The sequence below is a fragment of the Phacochoerus africanus genome, chromosome 2 (assembly GCF_016906955.1).
Source record: "Phacochoerus africanus isolate WHEZ1 chromosome 2, ROS_Pafr_v1, whole genome shotgun sequence".
NCBI classification, from domain to species: domain Eukaryota; kingdom Metazoa; phylum Chordata; class Mammalia; order Artiodactyla; family Suidae; genus Phacochoerus; species Phacochoerus africanus.
In genome coordinates this window covers 196,179,942-196,199,653 of record NC_062545.1, presented here as the reverse complement: position 1 = coordinate 196,199,653, position 19,712 = coordinate 196,179,942, and the positions used below count along the sequence as shown (strand labels likewise).

General features: G+C 46.4%; 1 protein-coding gene across 5 annotated transcripts in view; it reads left to right on the top strand.

Annotated features, from left to right (window-relative positions):
• SYNE2 (spectrin repeat containing nuclear envelope protein 2) overlaps window positions 1–15,138 on the top strand; it is a 356,033-nt gene extending 340,895 nt beyond the window's left edge. For 2 of the 5 annotated variants that reach the window (XM_047767510.1, XM_047767514.1), the window contains 12 exons: window positions 268–462; window positions 2,604–2,931; window positions 3,357–3,425; window positions 4,283–4,422; window positions 7,181–7,295; window positions 8,271–8,473; window positions 9,440–9,640; window positions 10,840–10,968; window positions 12,081–12,272; window positions 13,273–13,356; window positions 13,813–13,859; window positions 14,105–15,138. In XM_047767510.1, coding sequence (XP_047623466.1) covers window positions 268–462; window positions 2,604–2,931; window positions 3,357–3,425; window positions 4,283–4,422; window positions 7,181–7,295; window positions 8,271–8,473; window positions 9,440–9,640; window positions 10,840–10,968; window positions 12,081–12,272; window positions 13,273–13,356; window positions 13,813–13,859; window positions 14,105–14,327 — 1,926 coding nt within the window. In that variant the 3' untranslated portion in view covers window positions 14,328–15,138. The remainder of the gene's footprint in view (window positions 1–267; window positions 463–2,603; window positions 2,932–3,356; window positions 3,426–4,282; window positions 4,423–7,180; window positions 7,296–8,270; window positions 8,474–9,439; window positions 9,641–10,839; window positions 10,969–12,080; window positions 12,273–13,272; window positions 13,357–13,812; window positions 13,860–14,104) is intronic. The other 3 variants (XM_047767511.1, XM_047767512.1, XM_047767513.1) reach the window with 3 other exon arrangements.
• Window positions 15,139–19,712: the final 4,574 nt, after the last annotated feature.

Here is a 19,712-nt window from a genome sequence, read left to right as displayed (position 1 = left end):
ACGGGAACTCCTGAAATTATTTTAATTGAAAAAGTCAGTGCCCTGAACAGGGAAGAAAAAAAAAATATGTACGATTGTTTTAAAATAAATCATGCCTTATTTATTTATTTATTTTTCGGCCACACCCATAGAAGTTCCTGGGCCACAGTTGCGACCTGTGCCACAACTATGGCAGATCATTTAAAATTCTTAATTCTTTATGGTCATTTAGCTAAAAAATGATGATGCTTGAGTTTGAAATCTTTTTGTGTCCCATATTCTAAATAGGGTTTCCAGCAGGAAATTACATTAAATACCAACAAGATTGATCAGCTCATCGTTTTTGGGGAGCAGCTGATTCAGAAAAGTGAGCCCCTGGATGCCGTGGTGATTGAGGATGAGTTGGAGGAGCTGCACCGCTACTGCCAGGAGGTGTTTGGCAGGGTCTCCCGGTTCCACCATAGGCTCACCTCCCCTGGACCGGTAAGGGGACCACCACCCACACGGGCCTCCTCTGCTCTCTGAAATTGATGTTAGACTCTTTTAAAGAATTGGGAAACATACTATGTGATGATTAACAGTGATTTATTTTATGGTTAAAAAAAAGCTTGTTTTTGTTGGGGGGAGGGTTTTTGAGGGTTTTTTTTAAATTATAGTTACAATGTTGTGTCATTTTTTTAAAAGTATAGTTGATTTACAATGTTGTGCCAATTTTTGCTGTATAGCAGAGTGACTCCTTCATGCTATATATACATTCTTTTTTAAAAAAATATTATTTTGCATCATGGTCTATTTTGGGAGATTGGATATGGTTCCCTGTGCTATATAGCAGAATCTTGTTACTTATCCATTCTAAATATAATAGTTTGCATCTGCTAACCCCAAACTCCCAGTGCATCTCATTGCACCTCCCCCTCCCCCAAGAGCTGTTTTTTGTTTTGTTTTGTTTTGTTGTAGTATAGTTGCTGGACTATATTATGTAAGTTACAGGTGTATGATAGAGTGATTCACAATTTTCAAAGGTTATGCTCCATTCATAGTCATTATAAAATATTGGCTATATTCCCCATGCTGTATAGTGTATGCTTGGAGCTTATTTTATACCTAATAGTGTGCACCTTTTACTTCCCTCCCCTTCCCTTGTCCCCACTGACAACTGCTAGTTTATTCTCTGTCTCTTGAATCTGCTTTAAAAAAGTTCCTGTTGTGGCTCAGCAGAAACAAACCTGATTAGTGTCTGTGAGGATGTGGGTTTGATCCCTGGCCTCACTCACTCAGTGGGTCAAGGATCAGGCATTGCCGTGACCTACGGGGTAGGTCACAGACATGGCTCGGATCTGGTGTTGCTGTGGTGTAGGCCAGCAGCTGCAGCTCCGATTTGACCCATAGCCTGGGAATCTCCATGTTTTAAGGGTGCAGTCTTAAAAAGAAAAAAAGAAAAAGGTGAGTTGCAAAGTGTTCTTTTCACTGTTACCAATATAGAGCCAGTACTTACTTGGAAGCTCCCTTTCCCAGTGGAAAGGAGTTCTTGCTCTTCTTACCACTTCCTACAGGCTCCTGAGCACAGAGCAACTCTGGCCTGTCATTGCCCCCAGGATACCTTGATGACTGTTCTGGTTTTGCTTCCTGTAGTGACTTGGGGGTATATTGGCCTTCTCCTTTTCTGTCTTAATATTTTTGCCTTTTTGGTGCTTTGTTCTCACCTTTGAATTGCCCAAAGCACCAGCTGTGATATTTCCTCTGCAAAGGACCTTTGGGAAGTTCAGGTGGAGTCAAGGATGTTATTCACTGCCTTTCTGTGACAGGAGCTTCAGTGGGAACCACTGACCAACGTAACTGGCCATCTTTTCTATTTTTGTGTCGCCAACTGGCCAACTTGAAACATAATTTTTTCAGTGAACTAGCCTCAAAAATTGCCCTCCAATTTCCTCATTTTAAAATATAGCCAATTGCAGTCAGGTTTTTTTTTTTTTTTTTAATTTTTATTTTTAGGGCTTCACCCGCAGCATATGAAGGTTCCCAGGCTAGGGGTCAAATCAGAGCTAGAGCTGCCAGCCTACACCACAGCAACGCAGGAACTGAGTTGCATCTGCAACATACACCACAGCTCATGGCAATGCCAGATCCTTAACTCCTAGCAAGGCCAGGGACTGAACTTGCATCCTCCCAGATACTAGCGAGATTTGTTTCTGCTGTGCCGCAACGGCAACTTCCAGTCATTTTTCTTAGGGTCACTGAAGAGAGGATGTATTCTATATTCTGAACAAGATTGAGGCGTAAAAAGAAAGAATCTGGTCCCTGAAGGTGTGAATTTCATCTAGAACATTAACGGCCCTTAAATTTTTATTTTTCTGGCTTTTGGATGAACCTGCCATAATTTTGCCATTTCCTTATTTTTATATAAAGATATTTCATGTAGATGATCAAATTTTAGGTTTTCCTGGAAAAGAAAGTAGAATTTTGAAAAATACAGAGTCTAGGCCTCACACTTGATAGTCTGCATTGGAATAACCACACACAGGGCCCGGGAACCTGATTCCTTGTCAAAGCTTCCTCAGAAAGGCGGGTGGACATTCTCAGTAAGTGGTGGCCCGGCCAACTTGCAGTGCTCCTCCTAATTGCAGACGGCTATGACTGGGTTAATTCTGAAAACTGGGTGCGCCTTCCAGGGGTTGGAAGATGAAAAGGAGGCCTCTGAGAATGAAACGGACATGGAGGACCCCAGAGAGATCCAGGACGACTCTTGGCGAAAACGGGGAGAGAGTGAGGAGCCCTCAGCCCCTCCAGCCCTTTGTCATCTGGTGCCCCCGGCGCCAGGGCCTGAGCGCTCCGGCTGTGAGACCCCAGTCAGTGTGGACTCCATCCCGCTGGAGTGGGATCACACAGGGGACGTGGGGGGCTCTTCCTCTCACGAAGAGGACGAGGAGGGCCCCTTCTACAGTGCACTGTCAGGTACGTTCCCAGCCCCTGGGGTCCAGGCTTCCTGCGTCGACCCTGACCACCTGACTCCCTGGGAGTCGGCCCACTCCTAGGACCAGTGGAACAAAAAGGAAAAATGTTCAAAGTCCAGCTCGGGACACGAAGGCTATTCCCTGATGGCCCTGGGAATCCCAGGGGCTCATCTGTGACTTCTCAGAATATCAGTAGACTGTCTTTGTTCTTTCCGTGCGGTTCCGCTCCCCCACCACTGCTTCTGATGGTCAGGAATTGACTGAAAAAAAATCCTTTTTTTTTTTTTTTAAGCTTTTTAGTAGGAGCAGATAAAGGGTAGTTACTTTTTTCCTCCCAGATGACAATGTTTCTACTGTTTTAACTTAATACTTGGGCATTCATCTACAGACACCTGCCGTGAGGAAAATGACATTGTTCTTTTTCAGATGTAGAAATCCCTGAAAATCCTGAGGCCTATCTTAAAATGACCACAAAAACTTTGAAAGCGTCTTCTGGTAGGCCCCTGTCCATGCATGTGTCTCCACATGGCAGCATCCTGCGGCCCACTCTGCATCCTAAACCTCGCTCCGTGTCATGTCTGATCTTTGCCTTCTGTGACACCATGCCCTGGGTCCTCGTGTCATGGTGTATCTGCACTGCCGTACTCACACATACAAAACCCGGCCAGACCAGCGCAGTCTCCACGCCACCCGCTCTTTCCCCCAGGCCTGTGCAGAGGGAGTTTTTCATGGTGCCTTCTCCAATGTCTATTTCCCCTCCATCTAACCCAAGTCCTTTGGCATGGGCCAGGCTTTCTTCATGGTGCCTTGGTTTGGAATTACTTCCTTGCTTACGGTGATTTTCTGGGAAGAGGTGGGGCGGTAGGGGTAGGGATACTGTTGCCTCTGCTGCAGGAGAAGACACCTTCCTTTTCTTGATGTGCAGCTCTGTCTTTATTCCCATTCCCATCCCTACCTGAAGTGGTGCGTAGAGCCAGCGGCAGCCTTTTGGTCCCCAGGTCCATCCTGATGGTCACGCTGCCCCACCCCACCCCTGACAGCCTTTCTGCCAGAGCCCCCACCACTAGACCCTGGCTCCAGCAGGCTGCTCACCCCGCAGCAGATCGTATGTTTGTTGTGTTCCGTCATGAACCCATCTAGTGAAGGCCCTGTGTTGCTCGGTTGCATGAGTCTCATCTCATTCCCTCTGGAACATACTGACATGTTGCAAATGTGCATGCTTTGCAAGGAAAGCTGCAGAACTCATGTGATACTATGACCGCACCATGTTACCCATGACCTTTTTTGTGTAACTAAACATGAACCCTCTGGTTGGAGAGAGTGGACTGTCACTTGGCATGTTTTTGTTTCAGGTAAATCCATTTCTGAAGGCCACTCATGGCATGTGCCTGACAGCCCTTCCTGTGCCAAGCGTCGCTACAAACAAATGGGAGGTGATAGGAATGTACAGCCCATTGCCTCCGATTCCAGCACCCCTTACAAACCAGCCTATGTAAGTCTTAACCCCACTGAGAATATGACCCATGTGTATGAGTAATAGTTAAAATTTTCAAAGAGAGATTGTGGTATATGCTTACTCCCCAGGCATAGTTGAAGCTGGTTTTCCCATGGTGACAGTATCTCTTCTGATCTGTCCCAACTTCATTAGAACTCTGGCAGAAATGCTAGGCTTAGCCATAGGTGTCTGGCCAAACACCTTCTTTCAGTGTAGACACAGTGTGACAGTGATATTGCTGTTGAGTTAGTCATCCGTGCAAACAGCAGAAAAGCAGTGCACTGGCTTTCCTGAGCTGCCCCTGACCTAAACCTTTGCTTTGCTTTTAATTTTCTTTATTATAGTTGATTTACAGTGTTCTGTCAATTTCTGCTGTACAGCAAAGTGACCCACTTACACATATATACATGCATTCTAAGGCCTTTGTTATATTTGCCTTGACTATAGATCCTTTTCAAAAAATTGGGAAGTTCCCTTTGTGGCTCAGTGCGTTACCAACCCGACCAGTATCCATGAGGATTTAGGTTCAATCCCTGGCCTTGCTCAGTGGGTTAAGGATCTGGTGTTGCCATGAGCTGTGGTGTGGGTCACCGACACAACTTGTCTCCCGTGTTACTATGGCTGTGGCACAGGCCGGCAGCTACAGCTGCGATTCAGCCCCTAGCCTGGGAACTTACATATGCTATAGGTGCAGACCTAAAAAGCAAAAACAAAACAAAAAAATTGTAACTTCGTATTCAAAAAAATTGGACAGTGTACTATGGTGGACATGGGTTTGACTCCCAGCCCTACCAGTAAAGGCTCTAGGGCCGTAAACACCTCACCTTGCCTCCGTAAGCTTTCCTAACCTGAGGATAAGCCTACCTTACATCATCATTGTTGGCATTAATGTGTTTGAAGGTGTAAAGAAGGCCCTCAGAAGTGGTCACTATTATTATTATCATTGTCATCACTACGATAGCTGGTTTGTTATTGCTGTTTATACCAGGAACTGTTCTTTCTTGGTTACAGTTTCCTCAGGCAACATGAGTCCTTGGCATGCTCTGACTGTGCAGCTGCTGGAGGCCAGCCAGCCTGGGATTTCATGTTGGACCCAGATCATTCTCAGTACAGAGAATTAGTGACGAGCAAGTTGAAATTAAAATGTCTTGTACATTTTCTGTGTCATCTCTTGGAGAAATCAGAAATGATGTGAGCATGACTAGTTAGTCCTCAGAGTATCCTCTCTGTGTAAGAATTGACTATCGCTAGATAGTTGGCAAAGACTCTGCCTACCCATGGTCAGATCCCAGTCATTTGATAATGGATATCTGTGCCCAACTCAGAAACCTTCCTCTTGTTCAGCAAGCAGTTGTCACTTTCAATCTGTTCCTCTGTGGGTGTAGGACAAGACCTATTAGCCCTGGGAGAAAGACCCCAGCACCTTGTCTTTACCTTATATCCAAGGTCAGGTGGTCTGGCCTCTCTTGGTGACTGAGTTTGTGTTCCTCACCTGGCCCCTTTCAAAAGCTCAGCCTGTGTGTTTGTGTGTGTGTGTGTGTGTGTGTGTGTGTGTGTGTGTGTGTGTGTGTCTGCACGCACGCACATGCACAGCCACAAATCTAAAGGGTGGTTTGTTTTTTTTCATTCCACACAAGTAGGCCTTATGGACACAATACAAAGAAAAGCATGACTTTTTTCTAAAACAGATACATTTTCAGAAAAGCCGGGGACAGCAGCAACTGCCCATTGACAACAGAAGAGTCAATACTTGCAGTGAGAGATAAACGCTTGATAATGAGTGACTGTAGGAAACAGATGTGTCCTCTGTGTGTTCCCAATTGCCAGTGATAATAATGCCAACCAGCTCCACAGAGTGGCTGAGGCTTGGGGGAGAGTAACTAAAATTTTGTAAAACACTGCAAATGTAAAAGTGCTAACATAAAAACAGTCTGGTAAGCTCAACGATTGTTTGTAACTCTTTTTGCATGGTTCATTTGAGGAGCGTTAGCCTCAAATCAAATCAGGCCATTTTATTCCCAATATTGACATCTCACCTACGTCCCCCTCCCTGGGCTTCCGCTGAGGCTTTATTCTGCCCTCAGCTCTGCATGCTTAGAAATGCTCCCCGGACACTGAAGCACCTCTGTATTACCCGCCAGTTACCCTGTGAAGAGAAGGGCTCTCATCATTTCTCACCTGTTAACATGAACCAAGACATTCTTTAGACAGCCTTTAAGAGGGAAGGGGAGGGAAAGGGATGGTCTGGGAGTTTGGGGTTGGTGGGTACAAACTATTGCATTTAGAATGGATAAGCAATGCGGTCGTGCTGTACAGCACAGGGAACCATATCCAGTCATTTGTGATGGAACACGACGGAGGCCAATATGAGAAAAAGAATGTGTATGTATGTATGACTGGGTCACTGTGCTGTATACCAGAAATTGACAGAACACTATAAATCAACTTTAATAAAAGTAAAATAGAAATTCAAAAAAATATATAGAACTCAAAGTACAGTAAATCCCTCCTTATCCATGGGGGATTCATTCCAAGAACCCCAATGGGTACCTGAAACTAAAGGTGGTACCAAACCCTGTTTATACTGTGTTTTTCCCTTTACATGCATACCTGTGATAAATTTAATTTATAAACAAGGCATGGTAACAGATGGACAACAATAACTGGTAATATAATAGAACATTTATACCAATAAACGATTAAATGTTAAGTGAAAAAAATGTATAGATGATAACATAAAAGTGTTCCCATCTAGGTAAAGCTGCTGCTGTCCCCAGTCACCGGTGGTGGCAGAGAGGATCCGAGAGCCCTGAATGGCAGCCCCCGGCAGGAAGATGAGGGCTTGGCTCCCCTCACCAGGCAGCAATCAGGTACGGCGAAATCAGGCAGTTGGTATAGAGGTAGACTGAGTTTTGGGTTAGCTGGGCATTTACTTTAAGTCATGGCTCAATGGAACATTAATTAGGAATGGGCCGTGTTACTCACCAAAACTGCTGAACTGGGCCTATGGCAGCCAATGTCATTTTAGAATCAGCTGACTTGTATTTATGGACAAATGCCTAGGCTGTTCACTTTACTTTGGAAACTATTCCTTAAATGTTGATAAATTGAGCCTCATGTGATGAAGGGCCTGTTTTCACTTGTGTGACCTCACTTGTATGTAAAGATCAGATGTGAAGAAGATAAAGCATCTCCTTGGGAGACCCTAAAGGCAATGACTCAGCTGAACCTAAAGTCATACTCGTAGCATTGACCTGATCATTCACAGATACAAGGAGAAAGCCCCTCAAAACAGGAAGGGAGTTCCCTTTGTGGCACAGCTGAAACGAATCCGACTGGTATCCATGAGGATGCGGGTTTGATCCCTAGCTTCGCTCAGTGCATCAGGGATCTGGCATTGCTGTGTGCGGTGGTAGGTCGCAGACATGGCTCAGATCCTGCATTGATGTGGCTGGCAGCTGTAACTCCAGTTCAACCCCTAACCTGAGAACTTCCATATGTTGTGGGTGCGGCCCTAAGGGGGAAAAAAAAGAAAGGAAAAAAAAAAAACCCAGCAGGAACTGGAGCACCATATGGGGAGTACAGCACCTGTTGGCAACATGTTGGGCCTCCTAGCTGCCCCCCACCTGGTTCCAGCCTTTGTTGGGAATGCAGCGGCCCCAGCCTTGAACCAGAGCGAGGGCAACATACTGTTCCACAACCAAGGGAAGTTGATAGCCTCCAAACCCCGGGCCTCTTGGAACCAGCATCTCTAATGGGTTTTATCACTGTGACCCTGAATTAGGTGGAAGCAGAGAAATCTACTTGCGTGATTGCTTCTTTTTGTTGGTGGCTTGTTATTCCAGGTGACTTTGATAGATGGGAGCTGATCCAAGCACAAGAACTTCACAAGAAACTCAGAATAAAACAAAACTTGCAGCAGCTTAACTCCAGTATCGGCGACATTACCACTTGGCTGGAAAAAACTGAAGCAGAGTTGGAGACATTAAAGTTGGCAGAGCCTCCCTCCGATATGCAGGAGATAGAACTCCGAGTGAAGAGGCTGAAGGTGAGTGAGGGCGGGTGTAAGTGCTGGCGGTGCTGGCGAGCACGTCTGATCTGTTAGTGGCGTCGGGGTCGACTGGGGCATGGTGTGTGTACCAGTCCATCTCCTCTGCTTCATGTCTGTAACTGGCAGGGAAACGGATGCAGGCTTGTGTTTTCTTCAGAGGCGCATCTGCAGATGATCCCAAAGCCCAGAGCAGTGCTGGGGAGTTGTGGCCTCAGAGGTGCCTCAAGACTTCCAGAGGCACTAGCGGCCATGGCAGGCCGCTTAAAACACCCTTCCAAATATTTGCAGGCAGGAGCAGGGGTGGCACATTTAGGGTGGGGGAGTAGGACAGCTCACCTATTGATGAGTTCAATGGCCTGAAATGGTTACTCTGCTACCCGGTTAGACTCTGTCACCCACACAGTCAGCCCTTGCCCCATTGGAACTGATGGGCCATGGGGGGTGGGGGTGCTCCTTGAGCCTACACTTTGTGGGTGCTCGGAACATGAGCCCGGGCTCCTGGGAGAACTCAGGGAAGGGGTTAGGGGTATCCAGGCCATCTTCACGCATGTACTACTGTTTCACTTTGTGCTTACCCTTCCTTCATCCTAAAGAATGGCACTTCTGGGACATTAGGGGCAAATATAGGATAACGGTGTTTTACCCAGAAGACTTTTAATCTTATTCAGAAATGTCATCATGAAGCCAACTGGAGGTCAGCAGGGTCTGTTCATGCCCCCGGTATAGCCAGTGCTCCAGGAGTCAGGCCTCCATTCTCAGTCCGTCAGCTGCCCAGCCAAGCTGGTGACCTTGTAAGGCAGCTCCCTCCCCTGATGCTCCCCAGCCAGTCACAGGCGACGTCACCCTCGTATCTGGGGCTGTGGCTTGGAGAAGGTTTTGGAAGATCCATTCCCCACTGAGGTTCAAAATGATCCTCATCCCTGTTTTCAGAGCACCTCACCCAGTCTCTTCTCTCTGCCATAGGAGATAGTAAAAGCCTTTAACACCCACAAGGCTTTGCTGGTCTCTGTCAATGTGAGCAGCAAGGAATTTCTGCAGACCGAGAGTGCCGACTCCAAAGAGCTCCAAGATCGAGTCAGCCAGCTGAGCCTGCGCTGGGACGTGGCCCAGGAGGCGGTGGAGAGCTGGAGGGAGGGCTTACGACAGTCGCTCATGCAGTGCCAGGTATGCCGACTCAGCACCCGGAGGCCCCACAGCCAGGCCCACGTGGGTGGGAGAGGCAGATATTTTTATCGACATTGGGCCACTTGGATGCAGCCAAATATGGTTCATATTAGGAAGCATGTGCTCCCCATCTGTTTCCAGAGACCCACCTACTGTCTCAGAGACCTGCTTCTTGCCCTGCATTTGTTTCCCACCCAGGTGCAGACCCGCTCGTAGTGAGAGGGTGCCAGCTAGCTCCCTGGGAGGCTGGAGATGTCACATCAATATCGCCCCCCCCCGCCCCAATCTATCCTTCCGCCAGGAAGGCTGGATAGCAGAGTGACTGAGCTATCTTGCCCTGGAACAGGGAGCAGTTGAACCCAGCTCTGCAGCTAAATTTAATAGCTGTGAGGCTGTAGGCCAATCACTGAATATTTCAGGCTCAGTTTTGGTATCTGAAGATGGGAATAATTCCAGTGCCTGCTTCACAGGATTCTTTTTGGGACCACATTCTGTAACCTTGACCCAGCACCTGACACATAGTAAATGCCCAGCCCAGGTTAGCTCTGATTCCATCTTCAAGATCGTGAGCCCATGAGCAGCCTGTTTTGCCGGGGTGTCTCGCGTGACCATTAAATTAGCAAATTTGTGGAATAATTTGTGTGGGCCCTACATGATGTCAGGTGGAGCATTCTGAAGCCCACCTTTCTGCCAGCACTTTTCACTTGACAGAACCCTTCTTGTGCGTCCTGGGTCTATGCCCAGCATGTTCTCCTTTCCTGATGTCCTTTGTTTGGGGCCTGGCATTTAGTTTAACTCTGGCCCTTTTATTCACTGGATAAAGACCAGAAGAGCATACGATGATGATGGATTAGAAGCAGCAAGCTGCTTCCCAGCACACCTGCCCTCACAGTTCTAAGGGCAAAGCAACCACGTCTTTTTTTTTTTTTTTGTCCTTTTGCCTTTTCTAGGGCCACTCCTGTGGCATATGGAGATTCCCAGGCTAGGGGTCCAGTCAGAGCTGTAGCCACCGGCCTACACCAGAGCCACAGCAACACAGAGTCCAAGCTGCGTCTGCAACCTACACCACAGCTCAGGGCAATGCTGGATCCTTAACCCATTGAGTAAGGCCAGGGATTGAACCCGCAACCTCATGGTTCCTAGTCAGAGTCCTTAACCACTGAGCCATGACAAGAACTCCCCATGTCTTTGTTTTTAAGGACTTCCACCAGTTGAGTCAAAATCTGCTGCTGTGGTTAGCAAGTGCCGAGAGCCAGAGGCAGAAGGCTCACATCCGTGACCCAGAGGCGAACCATCAGGCTCTCCTGGTGTGTCGGGAAGAACTCATGGTAGGTTACCCTGCCAGGGTCCTGTGCTACAACTGGGCTGCTCAGGAGGTCAGTACTTGGGTGCCCTCACCTGGCCTTCCTGAAAATAGCGCTCTGAGGGTGTTCTGGTCCTTGTGTTCCTGGTGGTGGCTGCTGAGGATCCTTTGCAGTTCTCATGTGGAATGATGCAGGAGTGAAAAGCTGTGGTCCAGAGCAGGAAGTCTTCAAGACTCAGGAACTGGGGGTCTAGGTGTTCAGCAGTATCCTGTAAATACAGCTACTTTGGGAGGAATCCGGATGTTCAGTTGCCCCACAGCCAGGAGGATAGCTGTATGAGTTTCTATATCCACATGGCACAGACTTTCCTCTGGGAGGGTAGTTGTGCTTTCATATATTTATTTCACCAACAAGCCAACATGAGACATATATTCTCATGTGCACTCAAGGTGACATTCTTATTCACGTATTTTATATCTGGTTTAATTTTAAATATTTTAAATTTAATCAAAGCGCTGGACATTGTTTAAAACATGTGATTTTGTACTAAAATCTTTGTAAAGCCCCACAATCCAGAGCAGCTCTAATGGAACTTTGTGCAGCGATGGAAATGTTCCCCATCTGCACTGTTCACCGTGACAACCACCAGCCACAGGTAGCCACTGAGCACTTGAAATGTGGCTCTTGTGACCAAAACTGAGCTTTTAATACTATGTGCATGTGGTCCAGTGGCCATCAGATTAAACATCAAGCAAGACAATAAAGCGGACTCACCCACTACCTCTCTATTTCTAAATGGTTTCCGTAAAGCTGTGCTTTCCCAAGTTATCCACTCCAGACTTTCCCTTGGCTTCCTGCCATAGTGGATGAGGGCTCAGTCTTCTCATATCACCCCTCACTCCTCTCCTCTACTTCCTCAAGCACTGCAGTTGCCTCCAGAACAAGAAGGAATGAAAAGTAAGTCAGGTATAAGCTATCTAAGTGATGCCAAGTCCAAGGACAGAAAGGCAGGTAGGAGGAGAAGGTGGTTCTGGAGTTGAGTTCATCCTGGACCTTTCCTGGCACTGAGGAAGCTTCTTCCAGCCACACTAGCTTCCCTTTCAGTAAGCAATTATTTTACACTTCTGTATTTTTAGCAACTGGAAAAGGAGCTTGTGGCACGTCAACCTCAAGTAAGTTCCTTACGAGAGATTTCCAACAGCCTGCTTACCAAGGGGCATGGGGAAGACTACATTGAGGCTGAAGAGAAGGTCCATGTGATTGAGAAGAAATTCAAACAGTTACTGGAGCAAGTGTCCCAGGACTTAATGTCCCTGGAGGGGAGCCAGGTGAGTCCCCTTGTGGCGTTTATTTTTGTCTTTTTAGGGCCACACCTGCGGCATATGGAGGTTCCCAGGCTAGGGGTCTGATTGGCGCTGTAGCTGCTGGCGTACACCACGGCCACAGCAACATCAGATCCGAACCGTGTCTGCAACCTACACCACAGCTCATGGCAATGCCAGATCCTTAACCCATTGAGCGAGGCCAGGGATTGAACTCTCAACCTTATGGTTCCTTATCGGATTTGTTACCGCTGTGCCACTACGGGAACTCCCCCTTTGTGGCTTTTAAATATGAAGATGTCCTCGTGGAGGCAAATGGGAGAGCGGTGCTGCAGCCTTGCTAGCAGAGGGAGGCTGCATGCACGTGGCCCCAGTGGGGTTGTGCCCCTTTCTAGCTGTGTGTGTCGTGGCCATGACAAGTGACCAAAGCTCTTGGAAGCCATGCTGTCACTTGTAAGAGAGAACCAACAACAGTACCCATCAACATGGCTAGGGTCATGAAAGACAAGCCAGGTCCCTCTGTGTCTTCACTTTTCTCACGGGACAGCCCCCTCATCCTCTCCTTGACCTGGTGGGTCTCTTCTGACCACTCTCATAGGTCTACCTTCTTCTCTAAAATGTGCTCCAGCTCGGAACAGCAGACTCCGCAGGTATCTCTCGGTCTGGCCCCTCCCCACTGGAGTACACATGTCCAGCCACGTGATGGCGTCACCTCCAGCCAGCTCACTGTCACACTGTTTCTGTTTCCCTGCTGCTGCCAAACTCATCTCCCCATAACCAATGTGGGGCCCAGGTGGTCAGCCTCTCCTTGTTTATCTCCCCTTGACGGTGAGAAAGGCTCTCTGGGAGGGGATGAGCACAGAAGGAAGAGCCCCTCCCTCAAGAAAGCTCAGGGTTGGGAGAGGGCAGTGGAATGATGAAGAGCCTGCAGAAGGCATGTTTTTATGCTCTTGAGACTGTTCAGAGTCTGCTTCCACAAACTCAATTCTCTGGGTGTGGATTTCAGAACCTGGGCTCATCCCTGCCTAGCTTGGATGAGGCCAACCCTGAAGAGCCTGTAGCAGCATCGTCACCAGCATCTGAAGCCAAGGTGAGCGCCCTTCTGCCAGGGGACAGCACTATTACACCTCAGTCACTGAGATGCCTGATAGCATGGATCTGTTCAACCTGCTAGTCTGTTGATGGGCTCGCTCCAAAGATTTTAATGCACTTGTAAAGACCCAGCTCCAAGGCTGTCTTCTGCTCAGCACTCTTTCTTGGGACAGTGTGGGGGGAGGGAGGATGGAAGCCCTTCCCACAGTGCTCAAGGGGCCTCCTGATCTCTCCATCAGCAACAGGCCAGCAGGCTGGAAGGTGAAAGTCTCAATGGTTTAGCCCAATGCTTTCTGCGCTCCTTGGGTGTAATCTCAGGTGTAAGTGCTCTAGTCTCGAAAGCTTGGCAGGAAACCACCTCAGGAAGGTGTCTGATTTAAGAAGGAAGAATGTTTTATCATTTGCAGAACTAAGCTATTTTCAGTTTACTAACTGGGTTATTTTTACACTGCAGCTCAGAGCAGAGAGAACTAGAAGAGACAAGAACAGGACAGACAGCAGGTAACAGCATCCCTGGTCCACTCTTACCTCAGTGCCCTTGCCAAGGCCTCTGACAAGGTCTTGGGAGAAGCTGGCTTTCTTCCCTGTGGAAGGGGCAGGCTTCTCTTCTACAGCTGAACCCTGGCTGTGGGCTGCATTTTAACCTCAGGTCCTGGGCCAGCTGTCTTGACACAGCAGGGGGCAGGTGACGGGAATGGGTTTTGCCCTGGGAACCTGCGGTCACCCTGGCCCTCCTGTGTCGGCAGGGTGCCCAGCTCCACCCACCCCAACAGCTCGAGGCCCCCACGCTCCTTCCTCTCGAGGGTGATCTGGGCGGCGCTGCCGCTCCAGCTGCTGCTTCTGCTGCTGCTGCTCCTGGCCTGCCTGCTCCCCGCCTCCGTGGAGGACTACAGCTGCACTCAGGCCAACAACTTTGCCAGGTCCTTCTACCCCATGCTGAGGTATACCAACGGGCCGCCCCCCACGTAGAGGCCCGGCCCGCAGCCCTGGACCAGTCTGTGAGGGACCCTGAGCGCTGGTCCAGGGACCTGCCTCCTACGGACACCTCCCTCTGGCAGTGACCAGGGAGCTCTCTCAGGACTCGGGGCAGGGGATCTGGGCACACTCACCCCAGCAGTTCAGCAAAGCTAGGTGCTTGGTTTTGGGACTCGGGAAACTACAGTTTTGAAGAGCCAAGTGCTTTGTCAACCTGTTGTCAGACCATGTTATTAAAATACGGTGAATATGGTCAGTGGACAGTAGTATGCATCGCAGAATATATATGACAGAGAGAAGCAGATTCTGCATTAGAAATGGTTCAGAAACTCCCCTGCACCCTTGGCTGATTGAAACAATCATATTTAAAATATTTAGAATTAATTTGACTCCAATCAGCTAGCAGTCTTGAGCTACAGGTTATAAAACCAAAATATTTGTTCAGTACTTAGGTCTGCTCTTTTGTATTGCTTTAAATTTTTAAAGAAATTATATTGCATGGATGTGGTTATTTGTGCATATTTTTTAACAATGCAGAATCTGTATGAATAATGTAAACTTTGATTTTTTAAAAAACAAACAGATTTTAGCTTGAGCTTTTGACTAATGTACAGAAAATGCCAAACTACAGACTTGATAGGGCCATTTTTGTAAGTTAATTTTATAAGACTTTTCACATTTAAAGTGATGCTTCAAGTTTTTTGCTTAACTGTTTGGCCATGGGGGTGGGGGTTGGTACAGAAACTTGAAGCTATTTGTGGTATTTACAACTCAAATTTTTCTCATTAAAACAACAAAAAAGTCATACATTTGTTCTACTGGATTATAGTACAAAGCATTTAAATGTTACGTGTAATTCTCTATATGGCAAAAATTATTATTTTTTTAATATTTAGGGGAGATTTGAGATTTACTAATTTTCAGCCAAGCTCTATAGTCTGTTTAACTTTGTACAGAATGAGATCCAGAAACCCACAATCTATGTAGATTACCTCCTGTGAGAATTGCCAGTGCTGTAGGGGCCCATGAGGATAGCATGACATGGAAGGTGGACATCAGAAGGAGAATCATTTCACCCAGGTTTTTCTATCCCCAACTCTCTCTGGCGTGAACTAACACATAGGATTTAACAAGTGTCGCAGACAAAGCCATCTGCTTTCTGTACAGTTCCAGCACCACTATTTTCTGCCTAAACAAAGTGGGTGATTAGAAGTTACTGATCCAGGGAGTTCCCATCGTGGCGCAGCGGAAACGAATCTGATTAGGATCCATGAGAACTCGGGTTCTATCCCTGGCCTTGCTCAGTGGGTTAAGGATCCAGCGTTGACGTGAGCTGTGGTATAGATCACATACGAGGCTTGGATCTTGCATTGCTGTTGCTGTGGTGTAGCCTGGCAGCTGCAGCTCTCATTCCACACCTAGCCTGGGAACTTCTATATGCTGAGAGTACGGCCCTAAAATGCAAAAAAAAAAAAAAAAAAGTTACTGATTCAGTTCCTCAGTTAGTTGCTCCTAGTGTGCCTCTCTAAATACTTGGGAGACACCATGGACCCAGAGCGGTCTCAGTCCCTCTCTCTGCTGCAGAGCACAAACCTCAGGGAAGCCAAGGAAGCTGGTTAGTAGATGAAGGTCACTCATCAGCACCAGTGGCTGTTCTGTGGTCAGACACCCTATGACCTGTGCAGTTCACCAGCAGCTTTACATAAAGGGACCAGTTGAGAATCTGTCCTCTCTTTACTGAATTGTTGGAAGTGATCTGGTGATAAAAGTACTTTATCATGTACCTTTGATGTTTTTAAACTCTAAATAATTCATCTCTTTTCATGGATTATAGTTGCCCTAGAGGGACATTTAAGTGAAAATGTTACCCAAACTTTGTCTTTAAGCCATTGAGTTGGTTAGAAGTTTTCACCAGAGGCAAAAGGTGAAATCCGCACCTCTGCACCTTCCTTCCAGTCCAGAGGAAGTAACTGTCCTAGAGACCTTTTCTGCCCACACGCAGGGACTCTGGGGCAAGTCCAGTTTGCAGAGATATGAAAGAACTGTTTGCCTTTTTTTTTTTTTTTGTCTTTTTAGGACCATACCCATGGCATTTGGAAGCTCCTAGGCTAGGGGTCAAATCAGAGCTACAGCTGCAGGGCTACACCACAGCCACAGCAACACAAGATCTGAGCCATGTCTGTGACCTACACCACAGCTTACAGCCAACACCGGATCCTTAACCCACTGAGCAAGACCAGGGGTGGAACCCACATCCTCATGGATACTAGTCGAGCTCATTACCTCTGAGCCATGATGGGTACTCCTTGTTTGCATTTTCAAGTCTAATGATGCACATGATTTCTCAGGGTGAAGGCCTTTGAGGCTGGACTCCAGGCTTTTCTACTCCTGAAATGCCTTCCTTCAAAGCTCAGTGTCTTCCCCTGATCTTGTTTTGAGATAGTCTATTTTACACCTTCAAGAGGTTTTGCATTTTGCATTCACCACATGCAAGAGAAATTTTCAAATGACTCTTGGCATTAAATTAACTTCGGTATGAATGAATTACTTTTCTCTCCATCCCTAGCAGACTGTAATTCTAGTTGACTCAAATGAGCTAATTACAGGAAATCTACCCCAGAAATGGATGTACTCCACACCACTCCACACTCCGTATGTGTAGCTACACTTCACTTGAGCACACAGTGCCTTCAGTCATAAATCACATGTGAGGTTAGCTGACTTAAGATTGCATTGCTGTGGTTTAAAAAAATCTTCAGCAGTTTGTCAGATTCTTAACTCCTGAAATTGTATATAAACATTTTGTTTATGTACCTTCTTCCAGGAAGAGTGTCTGTGGTTTCCATCAAATTCTGAAAGGGTTCTGCAAACCTAAAATAGAATTCAGAATAGAATGGGAACACTGACTACTTAGCTTAATCACTGAAAGTTTTATACTCCCAAAAAGACATTTTTAAAACCAAAATTATGAAAAAAACACTTTATTTAGCTGATGTCACATTGAACTTCTTTCTGCAATGGTTCCATAGACATTAAAGGCACACAGCAAAGAAAAAGTTGTACCTGGAGGAATGGGAAGCAGATTTCAAAATCTGCTTTCACACAACAGCAAACATTCATTTGTCAAAAGGCCCAAATTTAAAAGCCTGCTTAATGGTACAAAGCATTATCTGAAAAAAAACAAAAAAACAAAAAACAAACAAGTGATAGCCAGCCAATGGGCTCTGAAGTACACAGAACCCCTGAAGAACAAAGTTTCAAGACCAAAGTCATGGTACTCAGACACTCAGCACAGAAGGGGAAATGCAGCAGCACAGACCATTCACTGACAGGAACCATTTTGGGCTAGCATCACCAGACCTTTGTCCTTTCCACACAGGAAGCCCACTATCACATAACATTGGCCCCACAGGTGACTAGGATCCTTGAAATTAAAAAAAAAGAAAAGAAAAAAAAAGAAAAAAGGACCCTTGATCCAGCACAACAAAAAATTATAAAGATAATATCACAGAGAATGCACATCGTCAAGCTGCCACTGGAGCCAACATTCTAGCAACGTTGAGAGCTATAAGGAACAAATGCAGGTGTGCACTGTGCACGGCAGGAAACCAGACTCCACAGGGAAGCCTCAGTGTCTAAAAGGTGTGAGATTTTTACACGGGTAAGTCTCCAGTGAATCGACTTCATGGCAACACACCTGGGGAAAGCAGTGACAGGAGGTGACCTCAGTACCACCCTGAGCTTATGAGCCCAGGATGGGAGGGTGGGAATGATAAAATTTATCTAGTTTTTTTCCACCTGTCATGGCTGCCAGTCTTCAAAGGTTCATGTGGACCAACCCCATCTAAGCTGAGCAGGCAGATGGTGCAGGAGAAGGCAGCCGTTAGGTAACAGCCTCTCCTCTATGCACCAATGGTCGGCTCAAGCAGTGACTCCTACGGAAGTAAGTCCTGCCACAGGAGAGTGCTGGCCAGGTGGGCCAAGACCTGAATTCTGGACAAGCTTTGCTCTTAGTTTCACTAGCTCTGAGCTTTAACTTGCACATGTATCAGAGATGGGACTGATCTTCTTGCCTTCAGGGGTGTTCTGGAAATTGAGGACAACGGTGCCAGGAGCAGGCCCCACTTAAACCAGAGTAGCCATGCACATCAGATTGCATTTGATGAATGGTCACTGCAGTTTAGAGATATTTTTTCTTTAGTGTTTTTTAAAATTGTATGATGACTCTCAGCACTGAAACTTCAACTGCCTGTGTTCAGCTCTGTCACTTACTGCCTGTGTGACCTTGAGTAAGGTTGCCTAGACGTGTTAGTGTCCACAGCCAGAAAACTGGAATAATGGCAATTAGCATGAGAATTAAAGGTGAAGGTATGAGGCACTGAGCACTGTGTCTGGCACACAGTAAGTGTTCCACAAATGTTATTTTTAGGTATTAAACAATGTATTTTTTATCATTTCCTTCATAAAACCTTTATTGTGTCCTTTTAAGAGTTTTACCAGCTTAAATGTGTCAAATCTTATTAAAAATGTTTTTGTTTTGAAATAGACCTAGAAATGGAGGGTTCACCTTTGAATTTGAAAAGGTGTCAATATATGCAAATTTAAGATTTAAATAATACCCAAACTCTGTTTGCACATCTAGAGCATTTTGGAATTGCTTCAAATTAAATATATGAATATATAATGTTGCTCTGCCAAGAACTGGGAATGGATTTTTTTTTGGCCCTGCCCACAGCATGTGAAATTTCCTGGGCCAGGGATTGAACCCTTGCCCCAGCAGCGACCTGAGCTGCTATAGTGACAATGTTGGATCCTTAATCCACTGTGCCACAAGGGAACTCCAGGAACTGATTTTTTTATAACTGAAATAAAAAATACCCTTCCTGCTGAGTAAGCAGGAAAGGTAATCCAGATAAAGGACTGTCTCACCCAAGAGCTCTGTGGATTTTGCATTGTTTTGATACAAGCTTAAGAACGTCCAGAAATGTTAGTAAGCTGTTCCCACCACAGTTTTTGAAGAAAAATCTCTTCAAAATAATTTTAGGGCTGCAGTGTTTGTAGTGAGTCCCAGTGGATGGTGAGCATATGATAGGCCTGAGCCAGAGAGGATGTGATGAGGGTTGGGGGCGCTGTAGCTGGAAGGGGTGAAAACTCACTGCGGGTCCTGTTCAGGGGTTGCCAGGAACCTGCTGGACACTTGTAATGTTTTCTGTATAAAGAATATTCCATGTTAATTATGTTTCAAAATTTGTCTATATGATTCCCCTATTAGACACTCATGTTTTGGAATTTAGCTCATATCCCACTCATCTCCCACAAACAAATCTCTCAAATGATCACTTGTAAAAACCAAAATGAAGAAAATGAATCTTGCCATAA